At 44.0% G+C, this 24977-nt stretch overlaps 1 protein-coding gene across 1 annotated transcript in view; it reads left to right on the top strand.

Annotated features, from left to right (window-relative positions):
• The window catches only part of TTLL3 (tubulin tyrosine ligase like 3), a gene marked incomplete at its 3' end in the record, with an annotated part of 40711 nt that extends 17757 nt beyond the window's left edge, over positions 1-22954 (top strand). Inside the window, exons 10-13 of the mRNA XM_081319085.1 lie at positions 6385-6628; positions 9228-9663; positions 15630-16032; positions 22731-22954. Of these exons, the coding sequence (XP_081175211.1) occupies positions 6385-6628; positions 9228-9663; positions 15630-16032; positions 22731-22954 (1307 nt within the window). The remainder of the gene's footprint in view (positions 1-6384; positions 6629-9227; positions 9664-15629; positions 16033-22730) is intronic.
• Between the last annotated feature and the right edge of the window lie 2023 nt (positions 22955-24977).

The raw sequence follows: 24977 nt of genomic DNA, 5'->3' as shown, positions 1-24977 counted from the left end.
TGAGACTCTAAGACCAAGAAAACCATATTATGGCTCAGTGTGATGTCTGAACTCGGATTCTGTATTTCCACATAATTGGTAAAGAACATTGAAAGCTACGTAGGAACAGTTCAGTGTAATTTAATGTCAACAGACATCAGTCAACCCTAATTTTGGCTTTGTCAACTTCATGGCTATCTGGTTTCCCAAAACTCTTTTTTTTATTGAAAAGTTTTACAGTATATTTTATCTTTAACAATCCCCCCTCCCCCTCCCCTACCTATCCCTCCCTACCCCTCCCCCCCTTTCCCCCCCCCCCTGACTTCCCAGAGCTAAGTACAGGGTATAAAAACAAAGAACAATCATAAACATCCATATGCTACCAACAATAAATTCTTAAATCTATCACTCTCTAGCTCATATAAGATAACTACAAACAATACTAATATTTCATATATAGAGAAAAAAAAAGAAAATAGAAAGGAAGACTTATTCAAATGCTAAATGAAACTTTTTAGTCCCGTATTTCTTCTGGATATAATCAATCCACTTTTTCCACTCCATAATATAACGTTGTTGCGAGTGATCTTTCAAATAAGCCGAAATCTTTGCCATTTCCACCAGGTCAGAAACCTTTAAAGTCCATTCTTCTATAGTTGGCAGTTCCTCCTTCTTCCAATATTGACCTATTAAGAGTCTTGCTGCTGTAATTAAATTCAACATCAACTTAATGTCCACAACAGTAGCATCTGTAATTATGCCCAGCAAAAACAATTGCGGACAAAACTTTATCCTTTGCTTAAAGATCTTCTGCATATTCCACCAAATTTTTATCCAAAAAGCCTTAACCTTTTTGCAGGTCCACCATATATGAAAATACGTTGCATCTTCACCACCACATCTCCAACATTTAGGTTGATAATTCGGATACATACTTGCAAGCTTTTTAGGATCTAAATGCCATCTATAAAACATTTTATAAAAGTTCTCTCTTAGGTTTTGGGCTTGCGTGAATTTTACGTTCCTCACCCAGATCTTTTCCCAAGTATCCATTGTAATAACTTCTTGGATATTCTGGGCCCATTTTATCATACAGTCTTTAACAAGTTCTGTTTCTGAGTCAATATCTATCAATGCAAGATAAATCCGTTTAATATGTGCTGGACCCTGATTTCTAATTTGCTTTATCAAATTTTCATCAGTCATTGAGAAACCAATTTTCTGGTCTTCTTTCCACCTGGCACGTAATTGAGTATATTGGAACCAAGTTTGAACGATCTTCTCATCTCGCAAGAGATTGTACGGCTTCAAACACCAGACGTTCCTTTCCAAACTTAAGATCTCCTTATACGTAGTCACATCATGTTTGAAGCCTACATTTATGTTTTCTATTGCATGTTTCGGGATTGCCCACAACGGCATCTTGCAGTCTAACTTATGTCTATACTTCTTCCAAACTCTCAACAATGCCTGTCTTAAAATATGCACTCTAAACACATTATCTACCTTCTTATCATACAACAAATATGCATGCCAGCCAAATAACAAGTCGTGGCCCTCAAGATTTAATAATCTCCCTTGTGTCAAATTAATCCAATCACTTATTCCTGACAACGCAGCAGCTTCATAATATAATTTAAGATTAGGCATTTTAAGACCACCTCTTTCACGAGTATCCTGCATAATTTTAAGTTTAACTCGTGGCCTTTTCCCTGCCCACACAAATTTATTGATACCCCGTTGCCATTCTTCCAGGTTAGAGTCTTTTTTAAGAATCGGTATCATTTGGAATAAAAATAAAAAATTAGGCAGGACATTCATTTTCACTGCTGCAATTCTTCCCAGTAAAGACAATTGCAATTTTTCCCAACTCTCCAATTCTTTTTGAATTTTTCCCCATAACTTTTCATAATTTTTATATAACTTTGCATTTGAGGGTGACAAATACACCCCCAAATATTTAACCCTTTTAACAATCTCAAATCCAGTTAATCCTTCTAAAAGGGCCTTTTGCGGTGTTGTCATATTTTTGGCCAGAATTTTTGTTTTTTGTACATTAACCTTAAATCCAGAAACCTTCCCATATTGCATTATTATCTCCATCAGGTCCACAACAGAGTTTTCTGGCTGGGTCACCGTAACAACCAGATCGTCTGCAAACGCCCTCAATCTATAATCCTGATCTCTAATTTGAATACCCTTAATTTTTTCCGAGTTCCGTATTTTTATCAATAATATCTCCAATGTTAAAACAAATAATAAAGGTGATAATGGACACCCTTGTCTTGTGCCCTTCTCAATATTGCATACTTCAGTCAGACTATTGTTAACTATTATTCGGGCAGTTTGTTTTTGATATAATGCCCTAATTGGTTGTAAAAATTTATCCCCAAAATTCATTTTATCTAAAACTTTCATCAAAAATTGCCAATCCAATTGATCAAAAGCTTTTTCAGCATCTAAAAAAATTAGCGCCGCAGGGATCTGGTTGTTCCTTTCCAAAAACTCCACCACATCAACTATATGCCTCACATTATTTTTCATTTGTCTACCACTAATAAACCCGGTTTGATCCCCATGAATCATCTGTTGCAAAACCTCATCAATCTATTAGCTAACACCTTAGCAAATATCTTGTAGTCTGTATTTAAAAGTGATATTGGTCTGTAGTTTTTTACTTGAGTAGCATCTTGATCTTCCTTCAGAATCAAAGAAATAAAAGCAGTTCTCCAAGACGGAGGCACCTTTCCCCCCCTCTGAATTGTCTGAAACAATTCCCTTAATGGCTTTATCAGCTCCAATTGTAAATGTTTGTAGTAGACCACAGTCAGACCATCCGTACCTGGCGCTTTATCCAGCTTCAGTTCCCTAATTGCTATAAAAATTTCTTCTTCTGTTATCAATTGATTAATCTCCTCCTTTTGTTCTTGTGTAAGAACCGGGATGCTAGCATTCTTCAAATATACATCAATATCTGTTTCATTAATCTTCTCCTTAACATATAGTTTAGAATAAAAATCCACGAAGGCTTCCTTGATAAGATCCTGTTGAAACACAACCTTTCCTTTGTATTCAATTTTATCTATATTAGAAGCCCTTTGTTTTTTCCTTAACCTGTAGGCTGGTTTATTGGCATTGCAAAAAGTATTATGCCTAGCAAACCGTAAGTTAGTTGCCACCTGATCAGCCATCAACTTATCAAATTGTCCTCTTAGCAGTTTAATAACCTCCTTAATCTTCGCATCCGATGGATTCAAAATTAGGGCCTTTTCTTTTTTCCTAATTTCATTCTCCAGTTCTTTCCTTCTAACTTCCAAATTACGTCTATATTTATTGTTCATATATATTAACACCCCTCTCATATAGGCTTTGCTAGCATCCCAAACCATGTCCATAAAGGTATCCTTGTTCATATTAATTTCAAAAAAATCCTTCATCTGCTTTTTACATTCTTCCACATTTCTCTGGTTTCTAAACAAATTCTGATTTACGCGCCAGGAGCGCCTATCTCTATTGTCCTTGTTGATCTCCAACCAAACTGGACTATGGTCAGATATAGTTCTTGCACAAATCTTTACCTTCTTAGTCCTAGAAAAAAGATCACTAGTCAGTAGTATAAAATCAATCCTAGAAAAAGATTGATGTCTATCAGAAAAGAAAGTATAATCCTTTTCATGTAAGTGTGTATCCCGCCAAATGTCTCGCAATTCCAGGTCATCCTTCATTTCAAAAAAAGATTTAGGCAGTCTAGCATGACTCGGGGCACGCTTAAAAAAACCAGCTTTATCCAGCTGTACATCTAGGACACCATTCCAATCTCCCATAAAAATAAAAGATTTATAATCCAACTGGGTAATCTTTGTATGTAGTAAACTAAAGAAATCAGTTTGTTGTTGATTAGGAGCATACAGTCCAACTAAAAGCATTTTTTTGCCTTCTAACAGCAGATCTATCATAACATATCTTCCTTGCTTGTCTACTTCAATTAGTTCCGCTGTCAGAGTACTCTTAACATAAATAACCACTCCATTTTTCTTGTTCGTTGCAGAGGCAATAAATTGCGTGCCCAGCCTTGAGTTCAACAAATACTTTTGGTCCATAACCCTAATATGCGTTTCTTGCAAACAGATAACATCAGTCTTAAATTGTTTTAAATATTGAAAAACTTTCTTTCTCTTCTGTGGTGAATTTAATCCATTAACATTCCAGGTTAGGAACTTAGTCGCCATTCTTGGCGTCCCGAAGCTTCTGGAGCACGTCTGCCAGGACCCCTTTAACTTCCTTAGGCCGCGCCCCTCCCACAGCTTCACTGTAAGTACGGTTTGGAGGTTCCATAACTTTCTGCTGATCTTGTTCTTGCTCTTGTCTCACTCGTCTTGAAGCGGCACGCGTCATCCTCTGCTCTCCAGCAGCTGCCGATGAAACTGTAATTTGATCCCCTCCAGCACCATTCTCCTCTGTCTGTATTCCTTCAGCGTCTTGAGGCTTTCCCTCGCCATATCCCTTTACAGCTTCCAGAAGTGGTAGAGGGGTTGCTTTTAAAACTTTGCTGTAAAAATCACGTGCCTGAGTCACTGTAACCAGACGGTGTCTTTTACCTTCGTGCATCACCACCATGCCCACTGGGATCTCCCATCTAAACTTGATGTCACATTTCTTAAGTTCCTGTGCTAGGAAGGCAAAATCTTTCCTTCTCCTTAAAATCTTTGGAGGAATCTCTTTTAAAACCAGAACTTCTTGCTCAGCAACCACAAACTTAGTATCATAAGCAACTTGAATAACTTCATCCCTAATTGCTCTCTTTGTAAAGTAAACCACCACATCTCTAGGTAACTTCCTCTGCCTTGCAATCCATGAGTTCACACCAAAGATTTTATCTATATTTCCCTCAATTTCAGCTGCTGACTGACCCAATACCACTTCCAAAGCTTCGGAGATCAGCTGCTTTAAATCTTCTTTAGGATTCTCTTTTAAGCCCCTGATTCTGATAGCAAACTCCATCTGATGGTACTGAACAAGACTCAAGTCTCCATCCATTTTATCCCTTATATTTTCATTCTCTAATACTTTTGCTTCTAATATAGAGTTCTTTTGACTAAGATCCTCCACTTTTTCATCCAAGCTTTGCACACATACAGCCACATTTTCAATTGTAGACAAGATGTCTGCCCTCATTGCTCTAAACTTCTCTTCCATCTTCTCCTCCAATTTCTCCTCCAGCTTTTCCATCATATCTGACATTAATTGTGTTTGCTTTTCAAAGGCATCCTGTAAATCCTTAAGCGTCAATGCCGGAGCAGGTGCGGGAGGGAGCAAGGCTTGCAACGAAGTCTGTTGCACCGGGGAAGCCCCCGCACTCCGAAGAACTTTAGAGGCTTTCGTCGCCATCTTCCCCCACTTTCACTTGTTGCGCACTTTCACTTTTAAGCCATAAAATCCGTTGAGCTAGAGAGTAAAGATAAAAGTCCACTTCACCTTGACCTCCTGTACCGCTCTGCCTGCGTCTTCATACTCAAGAGTCTTTCCTTCTGGCAGGGGTGGTTGCTAACGCTTGGCTCTGCTCTAAAAATCACGGAGCAGAGACGCTGCGCAGCCCGGAGCAAACCCAGGCTTCGGGGGGGCTCGATCCTTCAGCCGCCCAAACTTAAAGCTCAGGTGGCCCCGGAGAGCTCAACCCCTACCTGGGGCCTCATCCCCTCCTCTTCTCCCGGGGAGGGGGCTTCTGAATCACCAAAACAGCTGATCGACGCTGTTTTCAATGATTCAACAAAGCTGCGGAGCAGACAGCCCGGAGATGGCTGTCTTCAGCGTCGCATCACCACCGGAAGCCTGGTTTCCCAAAACTCTTGATTCAGATTATTTGTAAATAATATGCTGCACTGGTAACTAACTGTGGATTTGGATTTTAAGCATTATTGTGGATGATTACAGCCAATAAGATGAATGGGGCATTCAGTAAAAGGCATGTGCAAGTATTTGAACAAAATTTATAAAGGCACTTCCCTTTTATCAGGCTTTTAATAGTATTAATTTTGATTTTATGCTTAATTTTTATACCATCTGCTTTTACCTTTTAAACATTTTGTTAGCTGGCTTAAGTACTCATCAGAGAACCAGTTTGGTGTAGTGGTTAAAGTGCTGGCCCTAGAAACTGGGAGATTGTGAGTTCTAGTCCCACCTTAGGTATGAAAGCTAGTTGGTTGACGTTGGGCCAACCACCAGGAGATTGTGAATGCTAGTCCCACCATAGGCATGAAAGCCAGCTGGGTGATTTTCCATCAGTCACTCTTTCTCAGCCCAACTTACCTTATAGAGTTGTTGTCGTGGACAAAATAACAAACATGTAAATAAATATAGAAAGGAAGAGTATAATAGATCAAATAAATAAATCAAATTTTCTGACAGGCATCATGTGCATGGACCGCTTAGAGGAGATTGTGAAACTAGTGGACTGTGACCCCATGATTGTCAAGGATGGCAAATGGGTGGTGCAGAAATACATCGAGACTCCCCTGCTCATCTTTGGCACCAAGTTTGACTTGCGGCAGTGGTTTTTGGTAACTGATTGGAATCCGCTCACCATATGGTTCTATCGCCATAGCTACATCCGTTTCTCTACACAGCCCTTTTCCTTACACAATCTGGATACGTGAGTTTGTCTTCTTGTTGACTCTATTGTTTATATTATTCCATGTGTGGATGCACACAAGAGCAAGAATGAGCCATGAGGCTTTGTGGCAGTTTCATTAAGAACATTGGTTTAATCCAGGGGTCTTCAAACCTGGCAACTTTAAGACTTGTGGACTCCAACTGCCAGAATTCCTCAGCCCTGGCTGAGGAATTCTGGGAGTTGAAGTCCACAAGTCTTAAAGTTGCCAGGTTTGAAGACCCCTGGATTAATTTATTCACTGTCTTAAGGGGGATTGTTTGATGTCCCGTTAAAATATTCAGGGTTATTCATGTTATTCCAGAGTAAATATTATGCTTGAGGGAGTCTATATGAAAACATTGGAGCTCTGCTTCTAGCATGGGCAGCTTCATATAGTCATATGCTTCCAGTGACTTAACTGAAAATCCTATTGTTATTAAACTGGGTCCTTCGTATAGAAAAATTTACTGAACAGCAACTATGAAATAGTATGTTATTAGATTTCTCTCTTACAGTAGGGGTCCCCAACCTCCGGTCCATGGACCGGCACTGGTCCGCAGCATGCCAACAAGTGGGCCGCACAAAGAAGCAAAGCTCCATCCTTGGGATGCAGGCAATATTCAAAACCACTCCCCCTCTGGTCCCTGGCACCGGTCCCTGGTGCCCAAAGGATTGGGGACCTCTGCCTTACAGGAAAGGCAAGGAAAAGAAGCATATGGGGTGACTAGAAATGGGGGGAAAAGTGGGGGGGGACACAAAAATACTAGAATGTGAAAATGAGTATCAATTCAATATAGACATGAAAACTCACTTGAGAAGTAGGTATACTTGAAGGGATTTTTAAAAAGAGCTGTAAATAATATCTAATAGTATTTCACAGCAGAATGAGCAAGTAAATATTGGTTGAAAGGAGCGTTATTTTGTGAGAATCAAAAGAAGAGGGGTGGGGGGGGGGAAGAACCAAGAAAAAAAGTCTACATATTAAAGCAGAGACCTGTGGCAGAAAAGTTGTCTCTGCCTTTTATAGTGCTAAAACTTTGAAGGATTCCTCGCTTAACTCTTAGAAGACTATTCTCATTTATCATGGCAGACTTACAGAAATAAGTAGATCATTGATGTGGCTCGACAGGACATTGCTTCCAATATCTGTTTGCTTTGCTTTTCCAAATTGAAGTTGTATTACGTCTAGTATAATTTTCTTATATTAGTACAATTTGTTGCTTTTCTTACAAAGAGTGCCATTCAACTCTACTACAAAGAGAGAGCCAGTTTGTCTAATGGTTAAGGATCCAGGCTAGAAACCAGGAGACTGTGAGTTCTAGACAGGCTGTAGGCATGAAAGCTGGCTGGTTGTCCTTGGTTCAGTCACTCTCTCAGCCCAACCAACCTCACAGGATTGTTGTTGTGGGGGGAAATAGGAGGAGGAGGAGGATGAGTGTGTGTTCACTGCCTAGAGCCGTGGTGGGCACACACGCCATCGCCCCAGTCCTAGGCCTTCAGCTGAGTTTTATAAAACCTTTTTGCTTTCGGCCTCCACCGCCGTGTGCAAAAAAAAAAAAAGAGAGAGAAAGGTTCAATCAATCAATCAATTTCAACTTCTCGCCGGAAAAAAAAAGATCTCGCCAAGTTGGAATTGATTGATTGAACTTTTTAGTCCCACCCAGTCTGCCGTTACCGCCGCAGCCACGCTCAGCCAATGGGCCACACCCAGCCAATGGGCCACGCCCACCCGGCACCCGACGATACATAAGTGGGTCTTGGGTTGCAGTTTGGGCACTTGGTCTCTAAAAGGTTCGCCATGACTGGCCTAGAATTTATTACAAGTAATAGAATAATTACAAGTAATAAAGGCAGGATAAAAACAACAGAAAGAAATCAAAAGAATGAAACAAACCTAATTAAAATCTAATGAGCTTAGGTAGACTTGGTCTAGTCCCTCTCTTTCAGCCCAACCCACCCTCACAGGGTGGCTCTTGTGGGAAAAATATGAAGAGGAAGGAGTATTACACATGCTTGTTGCCTTGAATTGTTTATAAAAGTAATAAAATGTGGGGTATAATAAATTAAATATGCACTGATGACATTACCTAGTTTGGTAATGAAACGCCTGCAAGAAAATTGCCAAGCTCAGAAAGCACCAAGGATCCCTACATAAAATATAATAATTATGAACATCAGATCGCAATTATCATATGATAAGTACCAATAGGAAAGATTAGTAAAATGAGGCATTTTTGTGTGTTTTCTAAAAAACAGAGGAAGTGAGGACTGATCCCAATTCCAAAGAAAGTATGTTCTAGAGCAGGGGTCTTCAAACTTGGCCCTTTTATGACTTGTGGACTTCAACTCCCAGAATTCCTCAGCCAGGCACGCTGGCTGAGGAATTCTGGGAGTTGAAGTCCACAAGTCATAAAAGGGCCAAGTTTGAAGACCCCTGTTCCAGAGTTTCAGATCCAGACAGGAGACGGACCTTTCCTATGTGCCCAATAAGGAGTTTTTATGGACTGGGCTTAGTAGATATATATACTGTATCCTGTGTTAAAATCCTTGGCATAAGATCTGGTGCCAGTTATTGACCCCATCTTCTTCTTCACCCCAGTTCCATCCACTTGTGCAATAACTCCATCCAGAAACATTATGAGAATTCCCTAAACCGCCATTCTGAGCTTCCCCCAGACAACATGTGGTCCTCTGATCAGTTCCAGATCCACCTGCGGAAAATGGGGGCACCAGAGGCCTGGTCTAAGGTGATTGTGCCTGGCATGAAGGCGGCCATCATTCATGCCATACAGACCTCTCAGGACCTCGTAGAGTTCCGCAAAAACAGCTTTGAGCTTTATGGGGCAGACTTTCTCTTTGGAGAAAACTATCAGCCGTGGCTGATTGAGATCAATGCCAGCCCCACCATGGCAGCCTCTACATCTGTCACCACCCGGCTGTGTGCCAGTGTGCAGGAGGATACCTTGCGTGTGGTCATTGACCGCAAATACGATCGCAACTGCAACACGGGAAACTTTGAGCTCATCTATAAACAGGTGAGTGTCCCCATCTTTGTTAAACTCCTTGGAATGCTTACCTCATTATTTTTCCAGGTTGATTCTCTTTATTTCGGGTTTGCCTAATTGGGGTTCTGCCTTTGCAACTCAAGGTACAGGCAATCCTTGTCCTACAAACACAACTGAGCCCCAACTTTTCGTTGCTAAGCAAGACAGTTGTTAAGTGAATTTTGCCCTGTTTTACAACCTTTCTTACCAAGGTTGTTAAGTGAATCATGACAGTTGTTAAGTTAATAATATGGTCGTTAAGTGAATTTGGCTTATCCCTTGGCTTTTGGTTGCAAAAGCTGATCACATGACCCTGGGACACTGCAACCGTCATAAATGCATGCCAGTTGCCAAGCATCCAAATTCTGAACACGTGACCATAGGGATATTGCAACGGTCGTAAGGGTGGAAACTGTCCTAAATCGGGGGTTTTTTCAGCGCCACTGTAACTTCAGTTACTAAACGAATGGCTAAGTGGAGTATGTAGTTCACTGTGTCTGAGGTGTCTTCTTCCATGTCCCACCAATCACTATCAAAGTAGTGGGATGGCGTCTTCCGATTGGTGGAAACTTCTGTCTCTCATCCTGGTCCTGAAATCAAGATGGCACGATGACGTATTTTCTCCTGTGGCACTGGGGGTGGCTTTGCTGTTCCCCCTGCACAGTTGTTCCTCCTCACTGCAATAGAAATCATAACAATAAAAAAAAACAACGAAGACGGGAAGTAGAGCACTAGTGCACCTTTATGGCATGGGTCCCAATTTTCTGAGGAGGCATCTTGCCCCAATGGGATGGGCCCACTCTGCTCGCTCCAGTGGGAAGAGGCTTTCTTTGGATCCCGTCTGCCAAAGAACTTTGGCTGGGAGGCTCTAGAAGTGCCTTTTCTGCTGTGGCCACCACCCGTTTCCCCTCGGAAGTGAGGTCAGCCCCCAGGCTCCTGGCCTTCCGAAAGAGCTTGAAAACCTGGCTTTTCCAGCTGACCTGGCGCCTCCATAGGGATGCTCAGTGCTGGGGGTAGCTGACAGGATAAGAGAGAAGCCTCCACCCCATGCTGTCTGTCCCCTTTTAGTTCTTTAGTTCTTATTTAAGTCTTACATGAGGCTGGATCCATGCAGTAATAACTGCTTCCTTGAGGGCGGGTAGCTTCCCTGCCGCCTTGAAGGAGGCGGTGGTGAGACCCCTCCTCAAGAAGCCTGTCCTGGATCCAGCTGTTTTGAACAACTATCGTCCTGTCTCCAACCTTCGCTTTGTAGCGAAGGTTGTTGAGAGCGTGGTGGCACGTCAGCTCCCTCTGTTCCTGCAGGAAACTGACTATTTGGACCCGTACCAATCGGGCTTCAGGCCTGGGTACAGCACAGAGACGGCATTGGTCGCACTGGTGAATGATCTCTGGCGGGCTCGGGACAGGGGTTGTTCCTCTGTCCTAGTCCTATTAGACCTCTCAGCGGCTTTCAATACCATCGAACATGGTATCTTGCTGCAGCGTCTAAGGGGGTTGGGAGTGGGGGGCACTGTTCTACAGTGGTTCTCCTCCTACCTCCTGGGCCGCTCGCAGTCGGTGTTGGCAGGAGGGCAGAGGTCGACCTCGAGGCCTCTCGTTTGTGGAGTTCCTCAGGGGTCGGTCCTCTCGCCCCTCCTGTTCAACATCTCCATGAAACCGCTGGGTGAGATCATTCGTGGCTTTGGAGTTGGGTATCATCAGTACGCTGATGATACCCAGCTTTTTCTCTCCACCCTGAACCAACCCAGTGATGCCCTTGACGTGATGTCCCGTTGCCTGGAGGAGGTCCAGGTCTGGATGGGGAGAAACAGGCTTCGACTTAATCCCGCCAAGACTGAGTGGCTGTGCATACCGGCATCTCGGATTAACCAGTCTACTCCATCGTTAATTATGGGGGGGTGAGGTGTTACCTCACATAGATAGGGCCCGCAACTTGGGTGTCCTCCTGGACTCACGGCTCAGTTTGGAAGATCATATAGGAGCCGTGGCCAGGGGGGCTTTTGCCCAGGTTCGCCTGGTGCGCCAGTTGCGGCCCTATCTGGACCGAGATGCCCTACGTACAGTCACTCATGCGCTTGTGACCTCCCGGATAGACTACTGCAATGCTCTCTACATGGGGCTGCCCTTGAGGACCACTCGGAGGCTTCAGCTGGTGCAGAATGCGGCCGCGCGAGTTGTGATGGGGGTTTCCCGATACTCCCATGTAATACCTCTTCTCCGCGAGCTGCATTGGCTCCCAGTTGCCCTCCGGGTGAGATTCAAGGTGCTGGTGATGACCTACAAAGCTCTAAATGGCATGGGTCCGGACTATCTTTGGGAGCACCTGCTGCCAGCGTCAACTTCCCATCATCCTGTGCGCTCCCACAGGGAGGACCTCCTCAGGGTGCCGCCGGTCAGGGAGTGCCGGCTGGCAGCCCCCAGGGGGAGAGCATTCTCTGTGGGCGCACCTGCCCATTGGAATGATTTACCTGTGGAACTCCGGACTGCCCCCGACCTTCGCTCGTTTCGCCGGGACCTAAAAACTTGGCTATTCGAGCTTGCCAGCCTGGACTGAGGGTTTTTGGGTTAAGGTTTTAATTTTTAATTATTTGGGGGATATTTAATTTTATTTTATTTTAACCTGTATATATTGTACTGTTTTAATTTGCCCTGTAAACCGCCCTGAGTCCCTCGGGAAAAGGGCGGTATATAAATCAAAATAAATAAATAAATAATTTTTTTATAGTTATCCTTTTCCCATTTTGTAAGCTGCCCAGAGTTACTTTATTAGTGAGATGGGTAACATATCAATTTAATAAATAATAAATATATTTTCCCCACACTCTGGTTGCTTAACCAGTTGCTTAACTTCTGTCCTTTGCTTCTTTATCTAACAAAGCCCAAGAAATAGTCAGGGAAATTCATACTGATGTAATTGTAGCAGAGGGGTGAAACTGTTGTGTTTATCGGTGGAAGGTGGGGTTTTTTTTTTGAATGAGTCCAGCTGTTTTCCCTGCTTACACTGTGTGTGTATGTGTGTTTTGTGTTGTTTTGTTTCTTGAGCCAAAAGAAATTGTATCTGTGACCCATTCTGAGACCATGTGAATTAGCATCAAGAATACACTTGTCCGGCCGGGCATTAACAAAGGCAGAATCATATATTCACACATGATTTTTTTAAAAAACTCCAGATGTTTGAGATCTGTATACTGGGTAGTGCTTGTTTTCTGTCCTAAATATTATATTCTTTCTGCATTTCTCAAGAACTCGATTCTTGAGAACTACTCTTATTTAGAATGAAAATCAGAAACGTATTTATGCTCTATTCATATTTCAGAGTTGTCATAAACATTTTCATATTTGCTTTATGAGGGTTAACTAAGGGTGAAAATTTTGTTGTTTCTGTGAGGGGAACATTAGGCTCAAAGAATGGGTCTCTTATTGAGTTTTAATGGTACAATACACACAACAGGACACGAAACATTTATGTTTTCATCATTTCCAAGCAAAATGAATAGATTGCTTCCATATTTGGTTGTGTCTAGATCAGGGGTAGGCAACCTCGGCTCTTTTATGACTCATGGACTTCAACTCCCAGAATTCCTGAGCCAGCCAAGCTGGCTCAGGAATTCTGGGAGTTGAAGTCCATGAGTCATAAAAGAGCCGAGGTTGCCTACCCCTGGTCTAGATGCAAGATTAATTTTGCTTGAAACTGGCTTTTTCATTTTTTGATCTTGCAGAATTGCAAAACGCACTACTCAGTCCTTCTTTTGTTTGTTTGTTTTTGGTCAGAGAAATGTATGTGTCCTATCTATATAGAGTATGGATCTTGATCAGTACTGTAAGGCAGTGTTTCTCAACCTTGGCCACTTAAAGATGGGTGCACGTCAACTCCCAGAATTCATAGCATAGCTGGCTAGAGAATTCTGGGAGTTGAAGTGCACCCATCTTTAAGTGGCCAAGGTTGAGAAACACTGCTATAAGGTATTTGTTTGCTTGTCTCAGCCATCTAGCCATTCTTCTCTCCCCATTCACATTCTCTAAAGGTGCAATATTCAGCATGAAATTCCTATTTTGCACAATCACTTACACATTTTTGTTTGTTTAGACTTGAATTGCGTACTCACTGAAGTGTATTATTAGGACACATAATATTTCTCTTTTATTGTTCAGAAATACAAAATACCAGTGCATTTTGTATAAAACCTCGAGCACTATCCTAACCGTAAACATCCTATTCATGTAACAGAAGGTTTAAATTCTCCATTTCTTCATGTATACCGGTGAACTGTGACTTGAAGGTTGAGGGATCCTCTGACGTACATCTAGAAATGCATGGATGAGGAGAGGGAATTGCTATTCTGTACCTTTTCTTCATATATAAACCTTTGAAATGCAAAATACCAAAGTTAATATTGTTTGCTTACAATTTAGACCAACCCCCTTCCACCATACCAAAAATAATAATTTCTGAATCTGAAATTGAAAAGAATCTGTAGGAAATAATTCTGGAATTATCTATCTGGAACTATCCTGGTGTTCATTGCACAATTGTTAATCTTCCTGTACCCATGCTTTACAGAGCACAGGTAGTCCTCAACGTAGGACCATTTTTTTTAATTACCCATCCAGATTTTAACAGTGCTGAAAAAAAGTGACTTATGAACTGTCTTTGAAATTACACCCATTGCACTACCCTCATTGTCACGTGATTCCAATTTGGATGCTTGACAGCTGACTTGCATTTAGGATGGCTGCAGTGTCCTGGGGTTATTTGATTACAGTATGGGACCTTCCCAGCTGGCAAAGCCAATGAGGGAAGTTGGATTTACTTAATGACTGTGTTAACAATTGCATGATTTGCTTAACAACTGTGGTTAAAAAAAATGGTCATAAAATTGAGTCAGTTATGGGATGACTGGCACAATGACTGTGTTGCTTAGCAACCAAAACTCCGGTCCTGGATGTGGTTGTAGGTTAAGGAGTACCTGTATCTACATAACATTAGTGAAGTGCTGCACCCTACCTTATTTACTTGTGGTGTGGTGATCAGCTATATTTCCTTACTATCATTTGCAGCAGACTAAATAGTTGGTGTCATGGTCCCATCAGACCCTGGTTTGGAGGAGGAGGAGGAGTTGGAAACAGGACCGTCTGACAGGAATGGCACGTCTCCCTTGGAATGTTTGGAGAAGCCAGGGACTGAGGACAATTCAGTGCCCCTCAGGCATTGAAGGAGGTGGTCGACCCCGATGGAAGAACTGCCTGCCTTCACAGACACAGGGAAGGATCAGCTGCTGACAGGCAGTGATACCGATAGGCAGCAGAGCCCCTCTGTTGGGGAACTGCTGCCTCCCCCACCTGATCCAAGGGCACAGAGAGCAGAGTGTAGGCAAGCTCAGAGAAGGGCTGCGAGACTACTTGGGAGGAGGTCACCCCAACCCTCCTCACAAGGGTCATCTGGAATGGATTGACTTAACTCTGGGGAGTTAAGTCTTTGCCAGGAACAATGGCTTGTTTTGGCTTACACTGCCCTGGCTTTGACTCCTGCCTTTTGCCTTTGCTTTGCCTTGTAATTGGCCTTTGCCTTGAAGACTGTCTTTTGTCTTGGGCCTTGACTTTGCCTGGTGGACTACAGTTTGCCTCGTGTACTCGCTTAGCCAGGTGGACTGAACTTGAGACCCTGGACCTTGCTCTATGAGTGTGCTGCTACTCTGTGGACTTTCTTTGTAATACAGGGACTGTTGTGTGGGGCACTGAGGGTGGCTGCCTTTAGAGTAGCGTGGGGTGGAGCCTTAGCGGTCGTTGGAAGGCCATTTGTTGGAACCTTTATTGAAAGCAATAGAGGCCTGCCTTGCCTTGACCACCTGGGTCATAACAGTTAGTGAGATATTTTCTCCTGCTCTTACTTGCCCTCGAGAGAGGTTGATAGATTCCTTTGGACCAATCCCTACCAATCCCTCTTCTTCTCACAATAGGCTGCTGTGGAGATTCCCCAGTACATTGGCATTAGTCTTTTGGTAGAAGGATCCATGGTGAAGAAGCCTCAACCTCCACTCCAAAGAAGCCCCCCTCCAGCCACTGACACCAAGACTGGCTGCAGTGCTCCACAGCAGCAAAGAGTTCCTAAATCGATTCACCGGCGCAATAACCAGAGTCTTCCTCGTGCACCTACCCCGTGCTGGACAGCAGCAAACAACAAGACCGCAGAGTCAGGAGCTCCTGGGAAGGAGAACAAACTTAAAGAGAAACCCACCCCTAGCAAGTTCGCTCCTTCATGCTCGGTGAAATTTAAGCTGCCCAGCAAGCTCAAAGTAGACCCCCGTAACCGAAGAGTGCTGATGGCACACAGTATGGCTACGACAACGGTCATAACAGGAGGTAAAGTGTCACAGCCAGCTCAGCTCTGTGCTAAATCGAGCTCTCAGGAATTGACTGCTGACCCCCAGGAGTCTACTGTCAATCATGCCAAGCTCACCAGTATGGTAGGTAGGAAGCCGGGCCTGAGGCTACATCTGCAGGAAATCCATACTGTCTCCGGTGAGCTGCCTGTTTCTCATGCTCCCCTTTCTTCCTCCTATCCGGTGAGGCCCAAAGCGCAAGCCCGTTTGCAATGCTTAGGGCACTCCTTTGTACATAACTTTCCCTTGCCCTCCAAGCCTTCGTCCCCCAGGGGGGTGGCTTTAGTTTCCACTGTGGAATTCGGTGCCATTAGAGCAGCTATGATCAGAAGGCGACTGTCGAGGGGAGGCAAAAGCTATCCGGCACCCAAGAGCAGTTCTCCCCTCAGGTTGGTTGCTGTAGGCAAAAATCAAACTCTAGGGCCCGAGCAGCACTTCTACCCAAACAGGAAATCATGTTGCTGGGAGTTGAACTCTCCTCCTTCCCAATAAAAGATTTTTACAGAAAATCTGGCCGAGATGTGTAATAGCAGGGCGAGCTCTAGGCCAGGGTGAGTGAACAGCTGTTAGGATGACCGTCTTTGGCAGCTGTGCGAAGAGAAGAAATAAGGCTCAGGCAGGAGTCAGACAAACATGAGAAAACCAGGGACCACATCCGGGGTGGGGCCCTTTTATGCTGGCTCGGGAATTCTGGGAGTTGAAGTCCACAAGTCATAAAAGAGTCTTAATTCCCCGCCTCCAGACTACCTGGCCGCTGGGAAATAAACAGGGTCACATAGGTTTTCTTAGATGAGGAACTGAGGGACGTGCCTGCACAGAAAAGCAGAGTACAAATGCTGACATAAGTAAAATAAAAAAATATATAAATGTAAGCAGGGATGTTTCTAGTGCCAAATGCAAATCATAAATCAGTTGTTCACTGTCCAAAAAAAAAAAAAAAGTAGCCAGCATGGTGAATTGAGATAGACAGGGCCAAGCAGGTTATAGTAGTCAGCACGGTTGTTCTGTAGTCAGACTTGGCCTCACAGTACCGTTTAGCATGTAAGGAAGGTGATTGCTGAGGAATATGGGTAAGAACTATGCCAGTAGGAACGGGCATTCTGGAGGGGTTTTTTTTAAAAAAAAATCTAGGACATGTAAACAGATGCTTTCTGTTGGATTGAATAAGAGTACTATAAAAGGGGTAGAAATGGGCTTCGGACAGAGAGGTAGAATAGAAGAATAAGAGCTGACAAACTTTTTATACTGCAGGTTTTTTCGGTAAGGAAAAAATGGTAGGGATTAAGTGCCCTTATTTTGTTAGTGGTTTTTTGTTTTTTTTTAAAATCACTCAGATTGATCTTGCAGTTGACATATCAAAATATTGCTTTCCACTTTCTGGGCCGTGCATAGTTATCATCACACTTCTATGCCAGTTTTTAAATTAAACGTACTTAAAACTGGCCAGATTAGACTCAAAAAATGGACAAGAGAGCCCTTTCTAAAAGGTACAAGGTAGCGAAGAAGCAAATTCTATCTTTGTTTAATTTTTTAAAAAAGCATCGACACATTTACATTTGTGCTCTTTGAGGACTAGAGCCTTTTTTTATACTTGCAGAAACGACCGTATTAAGCTTTTAGAATAATTTTAATGTTTTAATGGTCAGCTGAAAGCTTTATTTTCAGACTCCCTTCAACCAAATTGCAAAAAGCAACTGAAATCCTCCATTTCCATCACATCCCCCCCAAAAATCCATTCTTTTAAAAATCCCCTTTATTATCCAGAACTTTTCACACATTAGAGCACATTGCTTCTAACCCTTAAACAGAGTTTGTTTTTTTGAAATTGTTATAAAAATATAAAGGGAAATGTCTCTATAGAATGATCACATGCTTTGCCTCTCTGGAACCAACGACATTCCACTTTGTCTATTCATCCAAGGACTGCTCACATGAATTGAAAAGCAGGAGAGTGCTGGTATGATGAGAGCCATATTTGGCTTTTAAGTGATATGTTGGTGGACATGCTCCATAAGGCAAAACAAAAATTGAATTTCATCAGTGTGGTGCTTTAGATTTCATTCAAAAAGGTGCTTTGAAATACGTAGATACCTAAATGTAACAGCTGTCTGCAATTCTTTAGAGCAGACATGTCAAACACAAGGCCCGGGGGCCGGATTCGGCCCGCGAAGTGGTTTCATGTGGCCCGCGAAGCCATCCTGGAAACAGTGAGGGAACGGCCCCCACTGCCTTGGCCCTGGCCCAGAGACCCTCCTTCTGCCAGAGACCCTCAGATCTGTCCCACTCCTGCCCAGGCCCCCATAGGCACCCTTGATGCGAACGATGTAGACCTGGCCACGCCCACCCAGTAGGCCATACGCACTCTAGCCACGCCCACCCACTAGGCCACGCCCACCCACTAGGCCACGCCCACCCTGGCCATACCCACCTGGCCCCTTGAGGGCAACCACAATGCTGATGCGGCCCTCAATGAAATTGAGTTTGACACCCCTGCTTTAGAGCAAGCATGTTTTATTGCCCTCAGAGGCACCTTTCAGAATTAAATTCAAAGTTCTGGTTGCAGGCTTATTAAAATACAAGTAGTATGAGTGTTCCCACACATTTAACAGTGGCACATTGGCATCTCGTAAAACTTAATTCAGCAGCGACTTTTGAAAGGGCTCTGCTTAAAAGATATTGAGAAGGGAAAATTTTGCAAATACCAACACAATGCTGGAGGCAAGAACTTCAAAGAAAACCAGAACAGCCCAAGAAGAACTAAGCATGCTGAAGACCCCCAAAATATTGGCTTAAATGTTACGGGGGGGGGGGGAAGGGAAGGAGAAGATCTGAGAGTAAATTAGAGGTGTCACTCATATACAGACCTCAACAAGGACTGGCAACTTTGTGGGCAGCAGGATTGTAAAGTGAAGAGTCATGTGACCATGTAGACTTATGATGTCAGTTTTGGCCGTGGTTGTTAAACAGATCCCCTGCAGTTGTTAAACGCAATGTCATGTGTGACTTGTGACTTCTTGCCAGTTTCCCCATTGACTTTGTTTGCCAGAAGCTGGGGGGGGGGGGAAAAGTCACAAACAGCCATCACATGACTCGGGAAATGTATGAACATCGTATTACATGTGTGCTGTGGTTGCCAAACAGCTGTGTCACAATCACAATGACAGGGGGAACACTGCAACAGTCACAAATTTGAGGACCGGTCCTAAGTCTCTTTTTTTCAGCACTGTCTTAACTTTGAAAGGTCGCTGAATAGGTGGTCGGTAAGTGAAGGCTACTTGTATTTTGTTGTGGGATTCATTTGTTACCCCAATAACGTGTAAATGGATCCTGTAAACTAAATATCTGATTCTTTGTGGGAAATCTCCGAGCTAAAATGGCAGCTTTTGTTGTTGGCAAGAACTATCCCTTCTTTATAGAAATTTGCTATCTCTATGGATGTCATGACTGAGACCAGACTTGTACTGGTTTGTGTTCTCAAGCCCTTATGCAGCACCATTTCTGCGACATAGGGATAGAAATAATACAGTTGAGTTTCAGCTGTCTGAAGCAGAAAAGGCCTCCCGCCCCGCCTCTTCTCACAGTTATCTCACTGCGCACAGGCAGCTCTTCCAAAACCAGGTTTAAAACATCTTGAGCATAATATTTATATTTATTAAACTTATATACCGCCCTTCTCCTGTAGGACCCAGGGTGGTTCACAAGGCAATTAAAACAACATTACAATACAAAAATTAATAGCAATTAAAATAGATTAAATTTTCCTTGATTAAAATCTAAAACCCCCATATCTCTGATTAAAAACCCAATTACAATAAGTTAAAAAAATTAAAAAATCCTCAGTCCTGGCCGGAAAGCTCAAAGAGCCAGGTCTTCAGGTCCCGGCGGAACAAACGAAAATCAGGGGCAGTCCTAAGCTCTACGGGTAACTGGTTCCAGAGGGCAGGCGTGCCCACAGAGAAGGCCCTCCCCCTGGGTGTTGCCCGCTGGCAATCCTTTGCTGGCGGCACCCTGAGAAGGCCCTCCCTGTGGGAGCGCACAGGATGAAGGGAACTCAGATATCCTGGACCCAAGCCATTTAGGGCTTTATAGGTCATCACCAGCACCTTGAATCTCACCCGGAGGGCAACCGGAAGCCAATGCAGCTCACGGAGCAGAGGTGTTATATGGGAGTATCGGGAGGCCCCCATCACAACTCGCGCGGCTGCATTCTGCACCAGTTGAAGCCTCCGAGTGGTCCTCAAGGGAAGCCCCATGTAAAGCATTGCAGTAGTCTAACCAGGAGGTCACGAGCGCATGAGTGACCGTGCGCAAGGCATCTCAGTTCAGATAGGGCCGCAACTGGTGCACCAGGCGAACCTGGGCAAAAGCGCCCCTGGTCACGGCTCCTATATGATCTTCAAGGCTGAGCTGCGAATCCAAGAGGACACCCAAGTTGCGAGCCCTATCGACGGGGGGTAACACCTCACCCCCCATCATTAAAGATGGAATAGAATGGTTCACTCGAGATGCCTGTACGCACAGCCACTCAGTCTTGGCAGGATTGAGTCGGAGCCTGTTTCTCCCCATCCAAACCCGAACCGCCTCCAGGCAACGGGACATCACGTAGAGGGCATCACTGGGTTGGTTTGGGGTGGAAAGAAAAAGTTGGGTATCATTGGTGTACTGATGATACCCCACCCCAAAACCACGAATGATCTCACCCAGCGGCTTCATATAGATATTGAACAGAAGGGGAGAGAGGACCGACCCCTGAGGAACTCTACAAACGAGAGACCTCGGGGCGGTCCTCTGCCCTCCTGTCAACACCGACTGTGAACGGCCCAAGAGGTAGGAGGAGAACCACCGCAAAACAGTGCCCCCCACTCCCAACCCCCTGAGACGTCGCAGCAGGATACCATGGTAGATGGTATCAAAAGCCGCTGAGAGATCTAATAGGACTAGGACAGAGGAATAATAAATAAATGTTATGTGCTCAGGAATTCTGGGAGTTGAAGTCTACGAGTCATAAAAGAGCCAAGGTTGCCTACCCCTGCACTGGGGTGTAGATCAGAGATTGCTCCCTTTTTCTAGAGTTCACATAACATTTATTATGCTCAAGATGTTTTAAACCTGGTTTTGGAAGAGCTGCCCCTTAAGATGAACCCGTGGTTCATGATTAGTATGTAGTTCTGGCACGCCTTGTCTGTTGGGAGCCCCTTTGGCCCATGTAAAGGGGGCAGATGGCTCAGTGGTTAAAGACACTTAGCTTGTCAGCTGGAAAGCTGTCAGCCTGGGTTTGAGACTCAAGCAGCCATATTTGCCCCAGATCCTGCCCATTTAGCAGTTTGAAAACATGCAAATGGGAGTAGATAAATAGGTACAACTTCAGTGAGAAGGTAACAGTGTTCTGTGTGCCTCAGCGTATAGCCATGCCAGCCACAGGAGCATAGAAATGTCCTTGGACGACACTGGCTCCTTTGGCTAAGAAATGGAGATGAGCAAGGCCCCGTAGAGTCAAACACAACTGGATTGGGGAAACCTTTACCTTTTGGGCTCATGTATGATGTTTTTCCTTCCTCTCCCAGAATTATCTTTTTAGCCCCTAGAACTGCATCCCTGTCAAGTTCCCTGAACCAAGAAAAGATATGTAGAATTACTTCCAAGTAGTTTCCTTCATTGTTCGTCATCTAGAGACAGAATCTTGCCAAACTAAAGCAACTATCTGCAGTGCAGAATATATACTCTTGAGAAGTGTCAGGGCGGAGCCTTCTTCACTCCCTTTCTCCCAACCAAACTAAGCTTGGCTGCCTTTTTGGAAGGCAGCCCCTCCCTTCCGTGAATCCAGACTACGTTCCACCCCAATCCCCAAACTGGTGTCCTCCAACTACGTGGAAATAGGATGCCCAGAATTCCTGGGAATAGCCATTGCTGGACAAAACGAGGCTGGGGGGAGGCTCTCTAGAAATTTGCCTCTATGGTTTGCCAGTAGGTGTGACTTAAACCATAATTGGTTTGGGAAGGGAGATACCTTAATACTATCTACCGTCGTTCTTCAGTTGCAAACTGCAGTTGACCCAGGTATGTCCCTAGTTTCTGAAACTGCTCTGTAGTTTTTGTGTTTTTCTTTGCCTGAGCGGCTGCACTGAAACAATATTTCACTGTTTAGAGCAGGAGTAGGCAACCTTGGCTCTTTTATGACTCATGGACTTCAACTCCTTGGTGGAGCAGTGGGCTAATGCCTCCTTAAGTAACACCAGCTGCCTGCAATTAGTGCAGGTTCGCATCCCACCAGGCTCAAGGTTGACTCAGCCTTCCATCCTTCCGAGGTAGGTAAAATGAGGACCCAGATTGTTGGGGGCAATAAGCTGACTTTGTAATAATGCCGCTTGGGGTGTGTGTGAAAGCCCTAATAAGCAGGCATATACATAGAATGAAGGCTACTGCTAAGCTTGTAAGCCACCCTGAGTCTTCGGAGAAGGGCGGGATATAAATGGAATTTAAAAAAAACCCTCTCAGAATTCCTGAGTCAGCCATGCTGAGGGGAAAAAGAGAGGTTTCCAAGCTGAGCCATGCTGGCTCAGGAATTCTGGGAGTTGAAGTCCATGAGTCATAAAAGAGCCAAGGTTGCCTACCCCTGGTTTAGAGCTATCCAGGTACTCGCAGGTAAGCCCATGTGGTGTATTATTGGTTCCTCTCCAGGCCTGGCTGTTCCCTGCAGGCTCCCATGCCTCTTCTGCAGAGATGGAAAGGCTGTGGCAAATTTGCAAAGGCTGTGTTGCTGTTCCAGAGTTGGGCCTTTACTTCCTGCAACTCCCAAATTCTTCTACCGCAAAGCAGTCACCACTTGCCCGGCTCAGGTATATTGTGAAAGATTCACAAGTGCTCATAGGAGAGCATTCCTCTTGCCTAAGAAGATTTCCTGATTAATCCTGCATTTCGAATTATGATGGTTTCCTCCCACCCACCCACCCCCACCTATCCAGAGAATGGCCCAAACCGATTTCCGACTACAGCCTCTTGCAAAGATGTCATCCAACCCCCCACCCTCCACCCCCTGGGCAATTTTTCCTTCTCCCCACCCAGTAACCATTCATCCTTTCTTCACCCATGTGCCTAGGATCATCAGCAGCTGCCACTTGTTGTACCAGCTTTTGAGAACCAGATGTCTGTCTTGCCTCGTGTGGGGGGGAAAGATTCTGAATCTGCATTGACTAATTCTGCCCGGGCGGCTGATTCTGTGTCTTCATTCTGATAAACAGGGAGGACTTGCTCCATGTGAGTTGCCCTTAGGAAATTCGCCTTGCTTGGCCAAAACCATGCTTTTTTTTTTAAGTGGTTAACGGTTTTTTCGAGTTGGTGCTGAGAGTCTGAAAAAAATAACTGTCATTCAGAAAGGGGAATTCAGTTCCTGCTGTGGCTCTCTCTTCAGGAGCTTTTCTTTCCTGTGATTGGAGGATGTTCTGACGTTCTCGTTCACTTGTCCTGGAAAATAAGTGGGGGGGGGGTTTGTGTGTGACTCCGTTCCTTCTTGACACAAAAGAAGGGAAATGACTGAAAACTGTGCGAAATTATTATGGGAATAATAAGACTGAATTTGTCAAAAGCAAAAAAAAAAAAACACCAAAAAAACATCCGGGCCGTTGAAGCAAAGAAGAGAGGAAAACAACATTCGAGATTCAGTCTACAGGCTGTGCTTGCAACAGAGGGACCAACTCAGAAAAATCCTTCGTTCTCCTAAAAAAAACAGTTTTTTTTAGCATTATTTAATGAATACTTTATGCAGTTTTATAGCAGTGGTGGTGGTTTTGGTGCTTCTAAACGCTCTTTTAGGAGGAGACAGAAAATTATTTTGAACATCCTGCTCCAACAGTGTGCACATTTCACAATAACTCTTTGGTGCCACCCAACTTATGTGCCAACATAATCACTGACTATATGTGCCTATATACCCGCGTGCATGGCAGCCAGCTCTGTCCACCATCTTGCCAAAATGCATCTTTCTAAATATTTTTTCCACGGCCCTGCTTTTCCTCTTACTCACCCCCTTCCGCAGAAACCTGTGTTTTTCTACTGTACTCAGTATTCACCTTCTGTCTTACTTCCTTCAAATCCCCTACACACAAACATATTCCAGCCATTTGACTCCTCTGTAACAATCTGATACTCACTAAGACAATGGACACCTGCAGAGAAGAATTGGAAACAAACACTTTTTGTCATAAAAAAGTGTTGTATAATGGGGAAGAATAGGGCAAGCCTCTGAGAATACTCTAATGTCCTTAGATGGGGTCATTAACCCAGACTTTAGTGTTTCTCAACCTTGCTGGCTTGAAGATGTGTGAACTTCAACTCCCAGAATTCCATGCTGGCTGTGGAATTCTGAGAGTTGAAGCCCGCACATCTTCAAGCCAGCAAGGTTGAGAAACACTGCTTTAAAGGGATGACATTAGTAGTATATGTCCTGAAAAATCATCTACAGTACTTAAAGGTGGAAAGATGGCTGTCAGTGTCCCTGTGCCTGCCTTAACTATCCTCAAGAGCACAACCTGCTTCAATTTGGTTACTTCTGATTGGCAAGGCTGTGAGATGCTTCTGTGGTGATGCCGAAATGATGTTATGTAGTATGTGGAGGCATGCCCGCAGCACTTGTCTGTGACTTAGGAAAGCAGACATACCTGTTTCCAGAATACTGGGAAAAGATGTGGCTGCTTTAATGTGTTGTAGCCAAGTACAGTGGATGCATTTGTAACATTATACAACCTACTGATCCTGGAAGGAGATACCATTTGGACACAGCAGCATATTACCTGGGTATTATAAGGTAGGATGGAAAGTTGGGAACTGGTTTGGATGGCTTCAGCTTGTACTCAGGTGACAACGAAAGCAATTGGCGTGCCATCAGGCATGTCAAACTCCTGACGTCATGTGATGTCATGTGACCTATCG

This window comes from Vipera berus (genome assembly GCF_964194415.1).
Source record: "Vipera berus genome assembly, chromosome: 2".
Classification (NCBI taxonomy): domain Eukaryota; kingdom Metazoa; phylum Chordata; class Lepidosauria; order Squamata; family Viperidae; genus Vipera; species Vipera berus.
Note: the sequence above shows the minus strand (reverse complement) of the source record. Positions and strands in the feature narration are given on the sequence as shown.